This window comes from Genypterus blacodes, unplaced genomic scaffold (genome assembly GCF_046128005.1).
Source record: "Genypterus blacodes isolate CSIRO-AG114 ecotype Tasmania unplaced genomic scaffold, CSIRO-AGI_Gbla_v1 ptg000125l_1, whole genome shotgun sequence".
In the NCBI taxonomy this organism is placed as follows: Eukaryota; Metazoa; Chordata; class Actinopteri; order Ophidiiformes; family Ophidiidae; genus Genypterus; species Genypterus blacodes.
This window is the reverse complement of record NW_027466927.1, coordinates 27,979-47,500: the sequence shown is the minus strand read 5'-3', so window position 1 is coordinate 47,500 and position 19,522 is coordinate 27,979. Positions and strand designations below refer to the sequence as shown.

The 19,522-nt window shown below is 49.2% G+C and overlaps 2 protein-coding genes, 1 long non-coding RNA gene and 1 pseudogene across 9 annotated transcripts; 3 read left to right on the top strand and 1 right to left on the bottom strand.

Annotated features, from left to right (window-relative positions):
* The window catches only part of LOC143010366 (TANK-binding kinase 1-binding protein 1-like), a 4,710-nt pseudogene extending 3,138 nt beyond the window's left edge, over positions 1-1,572 (top strand).
* Positions 1,573-2,656: 1,084 nt separating this feature from the next.
* On the bottom strand, positions 2,657-18,114 carry LOC143010362 (oxysterol-binding protein-related protein 7-like). Of its 4 annotated transcripts, none has more exons than XM_076162643.1 (23): positions 18,091-18,114; positions 10,541-10,764; positions 10,257-10,397; positions 10,117-10,170; positions 9,911-10,024; positions 9,628-9,789; positions 9,393-9,531; positions 8,800-8,918; positions 8,362-8,451; positions 8,094-8,250; positions 7,833-7,966; positions 6,810-6,902; positions 6,362-6,542; positions 5,993-6,067; positions 5,632-5,846; positions 5,365-5,502; positions 5,191-5,254; positions 5,029-5,107; positions 4,631-4,775; positions 4,393-4,543; positions 4,175-4,301; positions 3,914-4,036; positions 2,657-3,717 (listed from the first exon to the last, which is right to left on the bottom strand). In XM_076162643.1, the coding sequence occupies exons 2-23, from the start codon at positions 10,676-10,678 to the stop codon at positions 3,609-3,611; spliced, it is 2,748 nt and encodes a 915-aa protein (XP_076018758.1). In that variant the 5' UTR covers positions 10,679-10,764; positions 18,091-18,114; the 3' UTR covers positions 2,657-3,608. The 4 variants fall into 4 exon arrangements, with proteins under 4 accessions (XP_076018758.1, XP_076018756.1, XP_076018757.1 ...); XM_076162641.1 differs by lacking the exon at positions 18,091-18,114 and adding an exon at positions 14,821-14,940; XM_076162642.1 differs by lacking the exon at positions 18,091-18,114 and adding an exon at positions 11,243-11,473.
* Positions 12,360-14,127, top strand: LOC143010365 (uncharacterized). The gene is made up of 2 exons (XR_012964794.1): positions 12,360-12,814; positions 13,395-14,127. It is a non-coding gene; the product is annotated as an uncharacterized LOC143010365 (long non-coding RNA).
* Positions 15,874-19,467, top strand: LOC143010364 (uncharacterized). Of its 4 annotated transcripts, XM_076162647.1 has the most exons (6): positions 15,888-16,389; positions 17,249-17,396; positions 18,008-18,055; positions 18,185-18,346; positions 18,446-18,627; positions 19,199-19,467. In XM_076162647.1, the coding sequence occupies exons 1-5, from the start codon at positions 15,946-15,948 to the stop codon at positions 18,619-18,621; spliced, it is 978 nt and encodes a 325-aa protein (XP_076018762.1). In that variant the 5' UTR covers positions 15,888-15,945; the 3' UTR covers positions 18,622-18,627; positions 19,199-19,467. The 4 variants fall into 4 exon arrangements, with proteins under 4 accessions (XP_076018764.1, XP_076018762.1, XP_076018760.1 ...); XM_076162649.1 differs by lacking the exon at positions 19,199-19,467 and having other exon boundaries at positions 15,874-16,389; positions 18,185-18,253; positions 18,494-19,166; XM_076162645.1 differs by lacking the exon at positions 19,199-19,467 and having other exon boundaries at positions 15,889-16,389; positions 18,446-19,166.
* The last annotated feature ends 55 nt before the right edge of the window (positions 19,468-19,522 follow it).

Genomic DNA, 19,522 nt, shown 5'->3' with positions numbered 1-19,522 from the left:
GAGGGCGCCATTACACAACAACTGACACAAACATCTGAGGCGTCTTCATCTGAGGCGTCTTCAGTTTGAGAGCGGTGAATCCTATGTTTACTCTGTTCTCTCCAATGCTCGTCCTCTCATCCAGGTACATCATTTCTGTCACCTTGACGACCCCCCGGGGCCCACCCCACTGGTGACGCCCCCACAGTCTTCTGACGACGAAGAGGTGATGATGATAATGATGATGATGATGACTTCTGTGGCTCTGATCCGGTTTCCCATATTTAAGCTGTCTGTGGTCTCTGTCTTAACAGGATGTGTGTACGTATCTCTCGCCGGCTGCCAGTCCGCCTCGGACGCTCGGTGCGACCGTGATCTGCTCGTCGTCGCCCAGGGATCAGGCCCTTCACTCGTCTTTTACGTCTCCTAGGAAACAGCCCCAGCATCCCTCCTTTTCGGCGCCCGAGGGTCCTGCCACACTCTCCTGCCATCTGCTTCCCTACATGAACGCCGAGCACGCTCAGTCATGGCCCTCCATCAACGTGAGCAGTCAGCTGTGATGAGGAGGAGGAGGAGGATGATGATGATGATGATGATGATGTGTCTATATGTGTGTTTAACTGCACAGATTTCACTCAAGCCTGTTTCCTCCACATCTTCCTCTTCCTCTGTCTGCAGTTATGGATGGAGTCAGAAGAGAGCGCCGTCCGCAGCTGCCCTCTGTGTCAGCTGACCTTCCCCACCAGTTACCCTGACGACGCCCTCATCAAACACATCGACTCTCACTTGGAGAACAGCAAGATCTGACTCACGACGCGTTTCAATCCGACCCTAACCACTTCCCCCTTCAGTGTAATCCAGGAATGCTTTGCTGAGCCTGCATGTTCCTCTCAGCACTGCCGTCCTTCACGTGTTCATACCAACACGCTCTGCTGCCGCCGGACGCTGAACGAACTTGCAAGCCTCCAGGATTTTTGGAGACAGAATCCAAAAGGGTTCAACCAGAGGGGGTACGCTTCAGTTGTAAATAGATGAGAGTGCTGACCACCAAACTGTCTTGTCTCACGTCAACACACTGACACAGCAGCTGAGACTGCATTCATGAAGATCAGAGATGTGCTGAAGGTCTGAAAGCAGGAGAGCAGGGGATGAAGAGCTCAGACCCTGTGGACCCTGTGGATCCTGTGGACCCTGTGTGGACCCTGTGTGGACCCTGTGTGGACCCTGTGTGGACCCTGTGTGGATCCTGTGTGGATCCTGTGTGGACCGTTTGGACCCTGTGTGGACCCTGTGTGGACCCTGTGTGGACCCTTTGTGGATCCTGTGTGGACCCTTTGTGGATCCTGTGTGGACCCTTTGTGGACCCTGTGTGGGCGGTGGGTTTGCAGAGCTTCCAGTTTGCCGAGAGGCGACGATCAAGGGGAGGATTTGAGATCCAATTTCTCACAGAGGTGTTGGTAAATTGGGTCATTTAGCTGCTAAGATACACACATGCAGACGCGTGGACGTGACATGAAGACACTCCAGCAATCTGCAGAACAAAACAAACCCAAACCTAATGTAAACTCAAAGTTGTGAAATGTTTAAATGTGATTAAAGGGGACGGAGGGTTCAGATTCAGGCTCTCTCTCTCTCTCTCTCTCTACATTCAGCGGCTCCATGTTCTAATGTGCAACACACACAGACTCACTTCTATGCTCCATGCTGTGCACACTGAGCAACGACGGCCTTTTTAAAGTGATACTACAGCGATTTAACAGGATTGTGATTTTCAGGAAAGGGGCATCTGAACGTTTGGAGGTATTAGAGGTGTAACTCACCGCCTGGTCTCTGTTGGCTGCTCTGGACTCTGCTCTGGATCCATGGTGTTATTTCTTCTGGAACGCAAAGATAAAAGTTATGTACATTTCTAAAGGTAAACAACCTAATGATCATTTTCACTAAAGCTTAAACTTACCAATGATTGAAATGCTGCAGATGAATTGGAGGAGTCAGTCAGCTGGAGACTGATCTGAGACTGAGCTGAGATGATGACAGACACACGAGGAGCTGCTTCAGCTTCAGGAGGACAACATGACAGCTGTGGGTCTGTGTGCGTTTTGTCTACTCGTCCTGTTAGAAATTCTCCATATTTTCTACTTCAGCTGTATTTCTGCTGCTGACAGAACAGAGTGAAGCTGAACCACAGCAGAGTCACAGTCCTTAGTCAGAGGTCAGGTGTCTTGCTCGAGGGCACTTCAAGCAAAGACCCCTGGCTGAGTGTGTGAGTGTGTGTCAAAGCACCTTTAGTTTCATAATTAAAGACTTGATTAAATTCTCACTTAAAATGTAAAAGATGACAGCTGACAGACTTTCCTGTTGTCATAGAAACACATTGGTCCACTAAAGTATGACATGACACAAATAAAAGAGTAATAAAAAAATCTAACTAAGCCAAGCACTGAAGTCGTGTTGTAGTAATAAATGTGAAACATTGACAGTGAAGATGGTTCAGTCCGTCTCCGATCTTCAGCCAACCAAAACAACAAATCCTCACTCTAGCTGGTGTGTGTTCACAGGAAGTTCCCTTCAGGCCTTTTGTTCTGTCGTGTGTTTGCTCAGAGCTGTTCAGTCTTCATGTGAACATCAAACCTTCTAACTCCAAACCAAACTGATGGACACAAGGAGAAGTGGGCGGTGATTGCGTAACCTTTTATTTCAAACAACAACAAAAAAACAAAAACAAACAAACATTTGACATTTAATCTCTTTTCCTCATCATTCACTGTTGAAACATCAATAAAAAAAATACTTCATTGCGTCAACTCTCAAAGCATTTAGGAGACCAATCCTCCTCCCTGGCAGACGTCTGACAGGCGGGCGAAGAGGAGGCGGCGGCCGAGCGCTGGTTTGACTCCAGCTTAGGGACGCTGCAGCAACACGCGTCGCAAATCAACCATGAGAACAGACTACACAACTTAACACACTGAGACCCACCGAGGAGAGCAGGAAATCACCAGTTCACCTGTACCACACCCCACACACAGCGCTGCTCCTCAGAGGCCCCGCCCCCCCCGCCCCTCCAGCGTTCATATTCGATTCGTCACAGCGATCATAAAACTCATAAAAATACTTAAATATTCAAACGGATGAGCTAAAACTCGATAGTAGCAGAATTACAACACCGATGCCATTTTACGTTACGACACTTGCGTTGTAGATCAACGCACCCCCCCCTTCCCCCCCTGCTTTGGGGCGGAACCGGACTTTTATACAATACGGCCATTAAGGGGTTAAAACTCTACAGTGAGACAACATGAGCGTCAGTCTGGATGTTGAGCAGCACCTCGCCTCTACGCGGCAGGAGAGAGGTTCATCTACGCTTTAAAATGCCCTCCTCCTTCATGCTACTGCCGAGGACTCATTGGGCAAGCTTTATACAATATTAGCATGCTAAGCTAGGTCCTGAACGTGCTTGGATGAGTTATAGTTTAATTTACATTCCAAAATTCACCCTGGCCAGGTTCCGTTCTAGATTACGATGATTTCTTTAAATATATTACAGTCTCTTTGCGTTTAGCCAATAAGCTAGGCTAATCAGGGGCTACGCCACAGTCAGGTTTAGCCTCTGAGCTAACAACGGAATGCGTCTACCACAGGTCCAGGTTTTCCATGTTAGCAAAGCCCGGGTCCTCGCGGAGCTTCCAGTAGTTTCCGTTGTACAGCCAGATCTCCTGGCCGGCGTCGTCCACCGATTTCCTGTCGACACAAACAGACAAGACGGTTAAAGTCTCGCAACTAAGCTAGTCCAACTGCAGACGCGTTCATTTACAGGAAGCGACTGAAGGGTGAGCCGAGCGAGAGGGGCGGAGCTTTAAATTACAATACAGGATTTAAAAAGCAAATCAATCGATCAGCTTGATTGATCAATTCCTCCGCCACGCAGACTCCTCACCTGAAGAACCGGGGGACGTGCTCTTCGTTCCTCTTCACCATCTCCTTCCTCCTCTCCCTCTGCTTCTCCTCCACCTCGTCCTTCTTCTTGTCGGCCTCCGCTTCCTTCCCTTCCTCCCGGAGCCTGACAGAGGGCGGAGCCACAGTGAACAAATGGAGCGTTGCACTCCGTACACTTCCACTCACACAGAGCGGCCATTTTAGACCGGCTCATCACCTCCAGCTGATTCTAGGTTATGACATCATGGTGAACATCTTTTACCTCTGGTCTGGTCTGAACCGCGTGTCTGTAGGTGGGAGGACGGCCTTCAGGTCAGGGGTCAGCTCATTCAGCTCCCTGGTGTAACGTGAGAAGCCGTAGTACTGGAAGAAGTCGTCAGGATGCACGTCTACGGAGGAAATGACATCACACATACCAGGATGAGGAACACGAAGAGCTGAGCGCACGGCAGGAAGGGGGAACATTTCCTCAGGACTCACTGGGCTTCCAGATGCATTGTGGGGTGGGCAGCGTGTCGCAGAAGATGCCCTCGTGCCAGAGGCCTCCGAAGCGATGAACCACCTCTCCTGCCCGGTTCAGAACCACACCTTGGACCTCGTTCTTACTGTTTTCTGAGCTCCAATACCGAGACTGGAGGAGGAAGGAAGCGTAAAGGATCAATAGACGGGAAGAGAAGTCCACCGAGTGGACGATGAGACGAGTCGGCAGAGCACCGACCTTGACGAAGGTGATCTTGCAGGTGCACAGGTCGCTCTTTGTGTTTTTGATCACGACCTCGCCGTAATGCTCCAACCAGCGCTGCGTACTCAAGACGTTGTGGATGCACGTCACCGCTTTGTTCCATTCGTAGTGATCGCCGTACCTTCACACACACGAGCAAACACACTCCAGTCACACAAGTACCAACTTCAGGTCTACAGTCTAGTGCCTGGGTCCACACTGAAGCTCCATGCAGAAAGGACTGCAGGTCAGCTTGGGAAGGGAAACACAGGACCTTCTGGATGTGAGGCAGCAGTGGTAGTTCAGTCTCTGGACTAAGGTAACACATCATTGCAGTCTTACTCTCTCTAGTCCCTTAGGTACTTCAGGCTATACAGACAGGTGTGCTAGCTTACTTGGGCAGGGTGACGTTGACCAGTCCAGAAGAAAGGATCTCCACCGATTTTCCCCAGAATTTGTACTTCCATCTCTGATCTGAGGACGGACAGAACAGAGTCAGAGGCTTTTGCTGCGTGCGGAGGCTGAACCCTAAACCTGACCAGAAGGCAAACTCTTACCTTGCCACACAGAGAAGTTCTGTGACTCGGCGTGAGAGGCAGAGACGGGCGGGTGATGGCTAACCTGCAAAGACCACAAACCATCCATAAGCTCGGGGAGAGAAACCTTGGCCTTGATGCTTTGTCGACACATTTCTTTCTGTTCTCTACAAACTCTGAAGGTGAGCCGGTTACCTGCTCGCTGATGAACTTGAAGCCTCGGTCTTCCCTGTGGTTTTCGTAGGTTTCTCCCAGAACAGGGTTGAAGGGTTTGTAGCGGTGCCTCCAGGTGGCCCAAGCATAACTAGAGATGGAGAACGCCGCTACATAAACCTGGAGACGGACGTGAAGTAAGGTGTAAGCAAAACCAAGGAAGGAATCCTTTACATCCTCACACTCCAACCTCCCCCGCCATCGTCTGATCCGTCTACAGATCTGCTTCCTGAAGTGAAATGAACTCACCATTCTCTCAAACGGGTCGTCTGTGCGGTTGGCGATGTCGAGCAGCTCAGTGTACTCCAATTCTTCGCTGAGTCTCTGCAGCAGACACACTGGTTCATTCAGGGCAACCGGCATGGAGACCCTGGAGAGATCCTTCCCGATGTTGTTGTACAGGATGGTCATGATGCCGATGTGGCCGTTGTCCGATCCCGCCGCAGGAAGAACGGTGCGACGACCTGAACCAGAACGACAAGAAGGAGGAGGATTAATAAAAGAGGACAGACGATAAGACAGCCTTGATTGACAGGTGATTCATTTCTGTCCTTTGCAGTTGGATGAAGCTGCAGATCCATTAACCGGTCATATGTAGAGGTGGCGTTACCAGTATCAGAGGGCGCTTGGTTTGGTGGGTCGACGGCACTGGACAGACTGGTCCTATAGTTGATGGTGGCGGTGGCTGAGGAGAGAGGGGGGGGTGGGGGGGGGAGGTTACTCATAAAGGGCCCAAACTACAAGGAAAGGTTCATGTTTATATTGATGTATCCAGTCTACAGCTTTGATCTCAATAAGATCATCAATCAAATCATCTGAATCAAACATTGTGATTAAAATCATGGGTGTTCAGTTTTTACCCCCGGGGCCGAGCAGGTCCAGTGTTTACTTAAAGACCAGAACACAGACTGTCCACTGTCCAAAGTGGAAGGGCTGGGAAGGGGGGTAGTTACTGTCCTCAACCAGATTAATGACTCACCATGTCCCTCCTCGGGCTCCGAGTTGCTGGTGGTGGTGATGTCGCTCAGGCCCGACTCGTCCGACGCCTCGGCCTCCGACGAGGTCTCACACACGATCACCTCGTTCGCGTCAAAGTACTCCGCCATGGAGTCGGCCACCGAGGGCGCGCGGTGACTGTGGCGGTTCTTAGAGGGCGTCCTCTGGAGACCAAGGACGAGAGAATTGGTTTGATCAAAGGAGCAAAAGCTTTGCGCTTCACACTGTCGTGTACCTTTCAAAGTAAAGGTCTGGGTGTGTAAAGTTTACAGGGAAAGACGTGGAGAGAGATTATTAGACACAAGCAAGCGAAACAAAACACACAGACACACAAGGGCTGGGGGTTCAGGTTGCTCAAACCAGAAAAGCGACACATGACGTACACAAACCCACCCCCACACACACACACACACAGCAGTGTGAGTACACACCTGGTCCTGACGGACGGTGCAGAAGGATCCCTCAGAAGAGTCAGAGGACAGGGAAAGGGAGTGGACTTTGGTCAGACGAGACTGTATGTCAAACTAAACACACAAACGCATGCATTGAGCATTAGCACAACAAACACGCACGCACACAGAAAGCAGCCATGCAAAACATCTGGACACGCAAGATTCATCTGACAACCACACACACCCACACTTCCAGACAGCAGGCCAGTCCAAAACCAGAACACACCAGTCAGACCAGCACATCAAGCAAAGATGGAAACAAAGGAGCTGGAACCTCAGAATGTCACCTGAAGAGGAAGACTACGCCGTGCCAGTGAGGGCGCCACATTTTCTTTTCATCATAAACCAGATGAAACCTTTCCTCATTTGGAAAGAGTTTGTTTTGGTTCTAACTCAGTGTGGACACAGAGAGAGTTCTTGGTACTAAATCTGTGTTCAGCAGCTTTGTGTCTTCATCTTTGAAGTGATGAGTACTACCAGAGAGGAAGAGGAGGAGGAGGAAGAGGAGGTCACTGAAGCCTTAAGAGTACAAAGTCGATGGCGAATACAGTTTTATAGAGAAAGTGAATTATGATTTTGTTGAGCCGTTTTGACTGACAGCTCCATCGTGTGGCGTTAGAACAGAACAGGAAGTCTCATCTGGACAAAGAAAGGAAACAGAAACGGGCTCTTGTGGACTGACACAAGCGCTCAGTTTCAGTGTGCAACAGTGTGTGTGTGTGTGTGTGTGTGTGTGTGTGTGTGTGTGTGTGTGTGTGTGTGTGTGTGTGTGTGTGTGTGTGTGATCAAAGAGAGAAAGACTTGGTGGTGTGTTCCCTGACACTAAAGCAACCGACACACCTCTCTGCAGTCTTGGCTCCTCTACAGGAAACAGCCCAAACCTGCTCGGCGGTTTCACACTGCACATCTCTGACACTCAGCCGGGGTCTGACCTCCATTGTTTTTGCAGACTGATACCAAAGACTTCCCTTTTCATAACAACATGAAGCGAGCGGCGTGTACCTCAGACAGCGTGCTGCACAGCGTGGCCAGCTGCTGGGAGGTGTTCTGCCTCAGGTCCGGCCCGGTCCAGGCCTGCCTCAGCCTCTCTCTCTCCAGGGTCAGGACGTCATGGATGGACTTCAGAGACGCTTGCACTGCAACACAGCAAACACAAACTTCCTCAAACACCGGCAGGTTTCGAAAATCCGAAATGAGGATCGAGGCCCAAAACGTCGGGCAGCTCGTTTCTAAACTCCAGAGTCCGGCGGCGCTGGCTGGTACCTCTATGAGAGACGGCGTAGATGTCCTGGTGGAGCTTCTTGGCCTCGGGGGAGGTGACCTGAGGGTTGGACAGCTGAGAGTAGACGTAGTCTGGGATGGACTGAACCGACTTCCCCACGGAGGAATTGCAGTTGGTACTCAGGTGGCTGGAAGTGAACTGGATGGGGAAGAGGAGACAGGAGATGAGGCTTTGCTGGCTCTTTACCTCCCAGAACCCGACCCGCTTTGGTTTAAGGCCAATGTCTGACATGCTTAGATTAAGTCGTACCTTCCCGCCCATGGCCTCAACCCGGGATAAGGTCCTGGAATGACCAAACACTTTCCCAGACTTCTTTTTGGGTTTTTCTAGGGAGAGATTCTGAAACAAAGACCGACAGAAACATTCAAGACCCCAGGAAACTAAAATCTGTCCGAACACCTCGTTTATTTGACTTTACATCCGATTTGTTTTTGTTTGTTTGATCGTTCTGGAGACGTTTGGCGTTCACCACCAGGTCTGTAGGTCTGGATGGACCCCAGAGAGAGACGTTGGCCCACCACAATAAAAGTTAAACGTATCTTGTGGATTCCCAAACACAACACTCGGTCTTATAGTTTCGCTATAACAGCAAAGGTGAACCAGTGAACTAGTTTGGACGCAACTTTCCTGACAAATAATGGCCACGTACCTAAGAGGCCGTATTCATAAAGGTCAACTGAACCTCACCTGCATGCTGATCCGCATCTCCAGATCTGTGTTTGTGATTGGCAGGCCCCCTTCCAGCCAATGGAGTCGCTGGATGAGTTGGGCCAATTCCGTCAGCTCCGTCTGACAGCTGGACAGCTCTGGGGTCAAAGGTCAGACACATTTACTCTGGGTGTCTCCATATTAATATTAATTAATAATTAAATTAATATATAATATAATAAACCCCTGCACATTCACTTCACTTTCGCTTTATTAAACAGTATTCTTAAGTTAATTTATGACAATAATCCCCTTAACACTTTGTTCATCAGCATTCATTTAGTTAACTTATTTAATTTAGTGTGTTTAATTTAAGTATTGGCCGGGCTGCTGTTAGTACATGTTGTTTTCTGTTGTTTTCTGTTGTTTTCTGTTGTTTTCTGTTGTTTTCTGTGTTTTCTGTTGTCTTTTCTTTATGTTATACCTTCGCACCCAGAACCACAGCAAATTCCTCTTAAGTGTAAACTTAATTGGCAAAGAAAGCAATTCTGATTCTGATTTGAGCTTGGTCTTCTCCTGAACCATCTGTACGCTCTTTACATGTAAGGTAAACACTGGGACGACCGCCTCACCCTGCGAAGTGGCGTCGATGTCGTGGGTCTGCTGGAGCCAGGCCGACACCTTGTTGGTCACCCCTGGGTGGGAGGCGACGGCCGGGGCGGGGCTTCCCACCTCCGTCTGGAACACTGAAGCCGAGCTGGCGTAGTAAGGCTGGAGCATCAACGCAGCAAGACAGAAAAGGCATCATCAGAAGAGCGGTACGAGTGACGTCTGGACCAATCAACCACGCCTCCGAGCTCTACTGACCATCATCCTGTTCTTCTGGGCCAGAGTCGCTGGAAGGCCGTTCCTGCCCAGAGAGAGAGCGTGCAGGACGCCGCGGTGGACGCTCAGCACCTCATTCTTCTTAAACACACGATGGGCACACAGCTTGGTCAACCAGATGTAGAAGATGTCGTGACTCTTTGCCTAACGGGGTTTAAAGGAGGGAGAGAGGAAGAGGATGGAAGAAGACAAACAATCACAGTTAAAGGTCTGAGCTCTCTCTCATCATGTGGGTCCAAACCCCAGGCTGAGCCGGGCGCGGTACCTTGAGGTGGTACAGGTTGTCTCCGGCATCCAGGTCGATACGTTTGGCCGTCTTGTTCATGGACATAACAGCCAGGCTGACGTCCAGCGAGCCGTGCAGTTTCCCTCTCTGAACCTGGAATACCAGCAGGAAAACGTTCCATTCCAGTGTGTAAGTGAGAGAGCGTGTGTGTGCGTGTGTGTGCGTGTGTGTGTGTCAACACTTACATCCTGCTGCGTCTTTGAGTATTTGAGGATTCCCTTCTCCAACAGGAAGAACCTCTGAAAGCACCAATGGAAAAGCTGAGCAGCTGCATCACCATCACCTTCCTCCTCCTTCTCCTCCTCCTCCATCATCATTTCCTCACCTTGTGCCAGCCTTTGAGCGGGTACTTCCTCCTCTTCATCAAGTAGCCCTCGCAGATTCCCGGGATGCTGAGGTCCATAGAGGAGCCGGGGATGGAACAGAGGTCGGTCTGCGGGTCTTCCATCACCTCCCAGTGACGAGACTGAAACCAACGCAAGAGACAACGGAGAGGACGCAGACGCTTAGGTTCTGTTCACGTTTACATAGAAAGAAACGACGCAGGCGAACCGTAACTGCTAACATGAAGTTTGGATCCATTATGACTTCACTGCTCAGATTCTTTACCTGCTTTGAATGTTTGGACGAGCCGGTGCTGCTGCTCCGCGAGTGGCCGGGTTTGAAGCCGCTGGCTGGGGATTTGTCCAGGCCGCTGATCACCGATTGGCTGCTGTTCAGAGGGGGCGGGCACACCTGAGGGTCCATGGCTTTGATTTAGAGAGGACGGCGTTATGCGAACCCAAAGGCTGGTTGATCAGGCCAGACTGTGTCTCATGGCCAAGTACACGGCACTGAGGGGGTTAACAAAGGAAGGTGTGAGGCCGGCGTGATCACACACACACACACACACACACACACACACACACACACACACACACACACACACACACACACACACACACACACACACAGTTACATCTGGTCAACAAATCGTAATGTTGAGCTACAGCCACGACGTTTAGACAAGAAACTGAATAAATATAAGTTAGAATCCGTTCACTTCCCTCTCTGAATGGTTTATAGCTCGTTTGAACTGAAATTACTCTGAATTCATGTTTACTTTATTCAAATGCTACCTGATCTGTGTTTACTGTAGTAAGCTTTGTTAAGACAGACTGCACCCTGAAGAACACACAATGGAAAACACAACTACACAACCACAATAATGGAAAACGCACACAACTTCTCTAACATCCAGCTCCAGATGTAAACATGAAGCAAAGCTGTAACGTCACGTCACGTCTCACACACACATACACACACACACACCTTCCTCAGCCTGGTCTCCACAGATGAATCCTTTCAATCAGGGCTCAGTGTAAAGTCACAGCAGGGCCGCCAAAAAACAGGGAAATTCCTCTCAATGCTACAATTGAAATAAACAACAAATAGCCCCAAAAAAAGGCTTTTCCAGAACGTTCCTTCAGGATTGAAATGCTCCTCTGCTGCCTTTCAGAGCAGAATCACCACACCTGAGTGAGGATGTGCCTGTCAGACGGGTGCAAAGGAAAACAGAACGGGTATCTGGGCGGGGCTGAGAGTGGAACACACACACACACACACACACACACTCGACCTGACCAAACAGGCCAGCCGGCTCAGTCGTCGTCGTTCTGCAACAGACTGAACCTCTGTCTGCACACGTAGGTGAGAAACAATCACATTTAGTTTCACAATGAATCTGCCATTCCCCCACTCGCTGCCATTCAAAGAGGTCAAAGGTCAATGCATTTCACAATAAGCCAACTTTTAAACCCAACAACACACACACACACAGCAAAACAGCGCAGGTTAGTTGGGTCATAATGAAGCGTGATGACCGGATAGTCTTTGTCTTAACTAGGACGTACTGAATTCTTTAGGTTTGAATCTCTTTGGTTGCTTTGCTCAGTCTGAAGGAAATGAACTACATTCCAGTAAAGCCAGCCTCCATGTTTTAGTGGTGCAGGTGGTAGGAATATAAACATTGACCTGCAACACCTAAAGCCCCTTGTAGAGCAATAACACCATTACTATATTTGCCCAACTTATCAGTACAATAACAACAGAGGGGTTGTTTCTGTACGGCCATAACCAATGTACCTAAAGGAGTGTGTATAAGAACGATGCTCCACACTGTGCTTACTGCCCCTAACATGATCAGACTCGCTATCCAGCTCTGTGCTAGCATCGCACCTGCACTGCAACACAACATAAACTACGGCAGCAGAGTCCAACCTGCCTGCCAGCTTCTGACAGACGTTTGAACTTTCCTCTTCCAAAGACTTCAAAGAAAAACTCAAAACACTCCAAACAGGTTCACCCGAGTGCGATGAGAGGAAAGCAGCAGCGAGTAAGCAAGCATCTTTATTTGAGAAATTAAAAAAAACTGTTACAACTGTTACCGATTCCAGGTGGACTCGAATGTTTGGCGCGGGCGATGCGTTTAGTCACTGAAAGTAAACCAGTTTGTTCTTGGATGGACTCCAGAATATGAAGTCAGTGGGAACCAGTTAGAGTTCAGGCACACCTGAGCGGAGGCTGGAACATTCCCTGCATGCTTTGTACCCAACATCACCATGTGACTCGATATCTAGGTTACTGATGAAGTCCAAAACATGGGAGAATATTCCTGTTACACCGTTCTTCCAATCTCAATCTGGCAGTCAGCATCTCATACGATACATTGTATTTGTATCACGAGAATCCTGATGGTTTGTTGGTCTTCAAGGCGAATAAAATGAGGCCAGGTGAGACAGCGACACGTGCAGTAGGTTCAGTTACAGCGACGACAAAGAAGAAATGTGGAACAACAAGAAAAAGTGACATGTATGTGGCTCAACCAGTAACCCGGAGAGAAAGGTACCCTACACAGCCGCTCAGGGGGACTGCATGACATGATTGAAAGCCTGCCTGAAGCAGAACACGCACATGTTAGCATTTAATGGCACGTTTTCAGGTCCTGGCGTTCAAGGTCAGAGGTTTTATGTGATTACAAACCACGAGTGCCATTCAGTTCTCATTCCAACAATGGGAATAATGTCAATAGTCCGTCTTCAGTATTAACCCTTTGCCAATCCTCTGAGAAGTTCTTTTGACCCTTTATGGTCAGTAACAGATAGTGGAAGATATCTGTACCGTCGAGTTTTGGGGATTCCTGGTGAACGCTCCAAGGCAGCACAGAGAGGAAAGTCAGAGCATGTACACGGGCCCATGCAGAGACCTGCTCCCAGTACCTAGGGCTCGGTCACAATTTATGCATCCTGGTGACTTAGGGGAAGTCCTGCACAGCGCAAGTTGTGCTGCTTTCAATGGCATTTCAAAAAGGGGAAATTACAGTGGGAAAAATGGCATCCGTGCCTACAAATGGTACAATAAGACAGGGGAACAGAAAACAACACATTTGAATGGACCTGATGCCTTTCTGTTCTTGTTCTCACAGGCGATGCCAAAACAGCTCCAGGGCATTTCTTTACATAAAGCTACAGAAGCAGCATGACCATCCTCTGCAGGTTTATACTTTCTACTTCAACACAACCACTTTGCCCTTCCGTCTGCACTGCACCACCTTCCAATGAGCGCTCCAACGCAGCATTACTTTCACATGATGTCACCTAAGACACAGCTGCCAAACGGAGAGACGGGAAACTACGCCAGGACAACAACTACATACAATAGGGCCGAGAGCTGAACAGACGGGTTCTCTCTTCTGTCCTCCATCACTCCCTCCCTCCCTCCTGCCATCCATCAGGAATGTGCCGGAACAACATGAGGCCGTTTGTCCACGTTACTGAAGAGACACCTCCGCAGCTACGCGTCAACACTGAAAAGCTACTTCTACAAAAAGGCAGTGAACGAGAGCGATACGGACAAAAAGCTTGGAGATCACGAAAAAAAGAAGCAAAGAGAAATGAGAACAACTGAGAGGTTGGACGTTGATTTGACGTTAATGGGTGTTTCTTCATTTTATATCTCCAGCAAAATCAGTGTGAATACTAAATACAGATAAACCGCCTGTCCTAATGCGAACTACAGGACTGGTGATCAGGATTGAGTACCAACACTACAGATTACCGTCCTGCAATAGAAACAAGATTGGTTACAGTCAATTCATTCATTCATGAGATACAGTACTACAAGTATTAAAGGATTAAGCCACGCCCATTCAGCTTTGTCAGCCAGTTGAGGAAAAACAACGAAAAACAGACTTTTGGCCTGCTCGATCCCGATGTCAAATGTAGGACAACCGACAAAAACCTGTAGGACCAGACGGCCAAAATTAAAAAGTTAGAAAATTAAAAATATCAGAAGTGGGGAAGGCCTGGATGAATGGATGGCATTAGAACTCAATGTAAAGGTGGTTACAGCGCCACCATCAGTCCGACTTGTTTGAATGGGTTCTCCCTGGGATCGTGTCCAACCTGCCCATCAAGTTTCATTTCATAACTTTGTGAGAGATCCTGCTGACAGACAAGACAGCAAAGAGCCACCAAAGACGAATCACTACAGCAATAAACCAAGACAGCCAATCACGGTGAGTGTGAGTGTGTGGTGAAAAAAAGTGGACAAACACGTTCGTTCTCGTTAATATTATTTCCGACTCCAAATCTTACTCAGTTCATTCTGATTTAAATAAAGGGAATATCGTCTGAACTTCTGCGTCCGAATTTTTGTCCCAACTTTTCTAACTGACACCACAACCCGTAAACAGCTTTCTGTGTTATTTCGATGACATTTAGTCGATAAAGTTCGTAATGAAATGAAGACCTGTCGACGTTCAGAGCGCAGAATCTGAGCTCGAGCGTTTCATTCAGCTCTAAAGTGGTAAACGCGCGTGTAAAGCGCGAGCTGAGCGGAGAAAGACTCACGTGTGAGGGGAGCGCGCAGCCTCGTCGTTCCGCTGGAGTGAAACAAACTGATGCGCCGGATCGCTCGTGCCAAACTTGTACGCAGCCTCCGTCCCGCGGCTCCTTTCAACTGCGTCATCGCCGCGCGCCACGCACCGGAGCGTCACAGGTGGAGGACAGGTGCATCATGGGAGCATGCGCAGAACACACTCTCCGCACAGAACCGGATGTTTAGTTTGAAAGATTTCATTTTTGTATTATTTTATTAGGTATTAAGTTAAGAACTGAGGATCAGAGGAAGAAACAAGCGGAGTTTTGATTGAACACTGATTTACTCTATTTATTTGATTCAATTGTTTGGGGTTTTTAATCCTTTACCGGTTTGTTGACTTTATTCATCTTTATGTTTTAATTGACTGTATTATTTATTTTCGAATATTTTCATTGATGTGTCTTGTATTTAGTTTAATATTCATGATTGATTGGGAGCCAAAGGTGTTTCACTGTAAACCACTCAGTTTTCTGCTAAACCGCCTGTCACCATTAGAGGGCAGCATTTCATACTTTAGAGTCTATCAGGGGAACTTGGATCCTTGGCTCCATCTCCAGAGAGCTAAACTCTAAATCTGAATGAATGGTCTGGTGGATAAATGTGTTCTGTCTCATGATTGACAGGTGCCGGCAGTGACACACACACTCTTCATCTGACCTTTGACCCGACATACGCAGGAGCATTCGTGAACAATCTCCTCTGTCAGCACCTTCAGTTTAAAGAAAGGCAGAAAGAAAGAGGGGCACCACTGAGCACGACTTTCTAAGTTTTGTTTTCTGAAGAAATAACTCACCGCTTCTGACCTGCTTACACAATGTATCACACACCCACACCTGCGCGCACACACACAAACACACACACACACACACACACACACACACACACACACACACACACACACAGCAATGATAGAACTATGAACCTGTGTGCTGTGTTGTCATACTTTATAGCTTACAGTCCAACCAGGCCAGGAAGCTGAAGAGAGACACACACACACACGTCTTACTGGGAAAACAAAAGTGGGCGTGTCGGTGTGTTTACCAGCCGCTCTCCGTCTCTACATAAACGTCTTGTTTACCGTGGCGGGTGGAACCATGGCGTCTCTCACCCTTCAGCCGTTCCTGGCGGTGCCCAGGCAGATCCCCCCGGTGCCCTGGACCTCCTGGATCTCCCTCTTCGAGAGCTATGCAGCGCGGTCGCGGTGCGCAGAGAAGGTTGACCTGCTGATGCGCTTCCTCGGTGCAGGAGGCAGGCGAGTCCTCTGGAGCCTTCCGGGACCCACCGGGACCTACGAGGCCATGGTGGCGGCGCTCAGCGGCCACTACCAGGCCCGGGAGGACGCAGAAAAGGCCCGAGAGGACGGACACAAGGCCGGGGGGGAAAAGGACAAGGCCCGGGAGGACGCAGAAAAGGCCCGGGAGGACGGACACAAGGCCCGGGAGGGCATAGACAAGGCCCGGGAGGACACAGAAAAGGCCTGGGTGGACAGGCACAAGGCCGGGGGGGACAAAGACAAGGCCCGGGAGGACAGACACAAGGCCGGGAGGGCATAGACAAGGCCCGGAAGGACGCAGAAAAGGCCTGGGTGGACGGACACAAGGCCGGGGGGGGACAAAGACAAGGCACAAGCTGAAAAAGTCAAAAGTGAGTGAGGTCAGAAGTCCTTAACTTTCTTTCTTTCTTGTCTTTGTGCTTACTTGTTTAAAAGTTGTATTGATTTTCAGGTAAACTGCACACACGCACACAGAGAAGCTAGTCCTGGGTGTGTGTGTATCTTAATCGCACGATTAATATTTGTATGTTTTGCAATAAGGAAGTGTGTGTGTGTGTGTGTGTGTGTGTGTGTGTGTGTGTGTGTGTGTAAAGCATTAAAGATTCTCAATGTGGGTTCTGTCGTCTCTCTGCATTATTGTCAAAAGGTGGAACCTTGTATGTGTTCCTGTGTGTTCCTGTGGTGAAAAGTATTAATAAGCAGGTTTGTTTCTGTTAGGTTTCTCTCTCTCTCTCTCTCTCTCTCTCTCTCTCATATAACTTTTAACTAACTATTATAACACACACACACACACGTCTTACTGGGAAAACGAAAGTGGGCGTGTCGGTGTGTGTTTACCAGCCGCTCTCCGTCTCTATATAAACGTCTTGTTTACCGTGGCGGGTGGAACCATGGCGTCTCTCACCCTTCAGCCGTTCCTGGCGGTGCCCGGGCAGATCCCCCCGGTGCCCTGGACCTCCTGGATCTCCCTCTTCGAGAGCTATGTAGCGCGGTCGCGGTGCGCAGAGAAGGTTGACCTGCTGATGCGCTTCCTCGGCGCAGGAGGCAGGCGAGTCCTCTGGAGCCTTCCGGGACCCACCGGGACCTACGAGGCCATGGTGGCGGCGCTCAGCGGCCACTACCAGGCCCGGGAGGACGCAGAAAAGGCCCGGGAGGACGGACACAAGGCCCGGGAGGGCATAGACAAGGCCCGGGAGGACGCAGAAAAGGCCTGGGTGGACGGACACAAGGCCGGGGGGGACAAAGACAAGGCACACGCTGAAAAAGTCAAAAGTGAGTGAGGTCAGAAGTCCTTAACTTTCAGTCTTTGTGCTTACCTGTTTAAAAGTTGTATTGATTTTCAGGTAAACTGCACACAGAGAAGAGAAAGAAATTAAAGAGAAATTTTAATAAATAAGAAGTAAAAGGCAAAATGTTCAAAGACATTTCCATAAACAAACAAGCTGCATTTCCTGAAAAGTGCAAAGCAGGAAATGAACGTTAAAGAGCTAATTGGATAGTGCTGTGGAAAGCTGGGGAGAGATCTTAAGGCACGGAAAGCCGTTCACACAAGGAGATCACATGAAGAAATTTACTAAAATATCAGAGAATCTATCCTCCGAAAATCCCCTTGGTTAAACGCTGAGCTGAAGCTGATGTGGGAACGCTGCATTTAAGTGTCGGGATGCTGTCAGTTCACATGTCACAAAATTGACGCGTTGTAGGAAATGTAGTTCATGGACAATTTACACTGAAACGCTCTTTGCTCTTGCGGGCCACATAAAATGACGTGGGGGGCAGGATTCGGCCCGCGGGCCTTGAGTTTGACACCTGTGATGTAATGCATCCTGGGCTCAAGTCAAAGTGAAGTTATGAACTGACCGCTCCTTTCTCTTCTGTTACAGAGATTATCATTGTGAGTGCCACAGTGGGGACAGCGCTCCTGACAGGAAGTAAGACATCATCAGGTCTAAAGCATCTCACACACCTGCACCAGACCGGTTCCTGCTATGTCCCGTCTGGTTCAGGTCCATGTTTTGGTTTGATTCAGCATGATTGACAGCTGTCCCTCTCCTTCTCAGTCGGAGCCGTGGTGGCAGCTCCGTTTGTCCTGGCAGGCGTCGGATTCGCTTCTGGCGGAATCGTGGCAGGTTCGTTGGCCGCGAGCATGATGTCGTCAGCAGCTGTAGCTAGCGGGGGAGGGGTGGCAGCAGGGAGCCTGGTGGCCATCCTCCAGTCTGCAGGTAGGTCAACAAGATGGAAGAAGTCAAGGACCAAACGCCAACGCCCATACTGGGAAAAACAACTTCTGAACGTACTTCCTGTTCTGTGTTTGTCTCCAGGAGCCGTGGGTTTGACAGCTGCGGCGTCTGCTGCTGTGGCGGGAACAGGAGCTGCGGTGGGCGGCGCTGTGGGCGGAGCAACAGCGGGTGTTATTACATCACTGAACTCCACAAGTGACGACAAGAAGGAGCCAGGGGAGGAAGACAAAGATGCTGACCCAAAGAAGCAAAGCTAGTCGTGTGTGTGTGTGTGTGTGTGTGTGTGTGTGTGTGTGTGTGTGTGTGTGTGTGTGTGTGTGTGTGTGTGTGTGTGTGTGTGTGTGTGTGTGTGTGTGTGTGTGTGTGTGTGTGTGTGTGTGTGTGTGTGTGTGTGTGTGTGTGTGTGTGTGTGTGTGTGTGTGTGTGTGTGTGTGTGTGTGTGTGTGTGTGTGGTGAGTAGGGAGGCAGTAGTCGAGTGGGTAGAGCTTCCGCTTAGGAACCGGAGGGTTGCCGGTTCGAGTCCCTGCCGAGGTGCCCCTGAGCAAGGCACCGAACCCTCAATTGCTCCCCCCTCTGCGAAGGGTGGTAATATAATGTAAGTCGCTTTGGATAAAAGCGTCTGCCAAATGTTCGTAATGTAATGTAATGTGTGTGTGGCTTACATATGTAATATCAAACATGGACTCATCTGTACTACATTGGTGATTATCCTGTTGCTTTTGAATCTGGACTGTAGCACGATTGATTGATTTGTATGTTTTGTAATAAGTGTGTGTGTGAGATTAAACGCTTCTCAATTTGGGTTCCGTCGTCTCTCTGCATTATTGTCTAAAGGTGGAAACTCTGCTGACTGGACACTGACCTCTACTGGCAGTAGATGGCCCAACAACATGTTTTGGAAGTTAACAGGTCTGGAATGGGACATGGAAGTTCCAAATGCACACACGGCCGTTGGTGGAGAGGGAATCTCTCGGTTCTTCCTCTCCTGATGTTTCTTCCTGATCTTCCTAGAGAGCCTTGGGTGGGGTGGGCGATTTTCCTGATGTTTGTCGGTCTTTGAGACATTGTATGTGATATTGGGCTTTACAAATAAAATGTATTTGAGAGGGCATTTGTCCAAGTCTCACATTTCACTTATTTGGAAATTCTACTCCCAGA

Coding starts and splice junctions, on each gene's coding strand:
- LOC143010362 (XM_076162643.1), bottom strand. CDS start 10,678: ATGGACCCTCAGGTGTGCCCGCCCCCTCTGAACAGCAGCCAATCGGTG. Junction 8,251..8,361: donor TTGAGGCCATGGGCGGGAAG/GTACGACTTAAT, acceptor TTCCCCATCCAG/TTCACTTCCAGCCACCTGAG. Junction 5,847..5,992: donor CCAAGCGCCCTCTGATACTG/GTAACGCCACCT, acceptor GTTCTGGTTCAG/GTCGTCGCACCGTTCTTCCT.
- LOC143010364 (XM_076162647.1), top strand. CDS start 15,946: ATGGCGTCTCTCACCCTTCAGCCGTTCCTGGCGGTGCCCAGGCAGATC. Junction 16,390..17,248: donor CCCGGGAGGACAGACACAAG/GCCGGGAGGGCA, acceptor GGCCACTACCAG/GCCCGGGAGGACGCAGAAAA. Junction 18,056..18,184: donor GACAGCGCTCCTGACAGGAA/GTAAGACATCAT, acceptor TCTCCTTCTCAG/TCGGAGCCGTGGTGGCAGCT.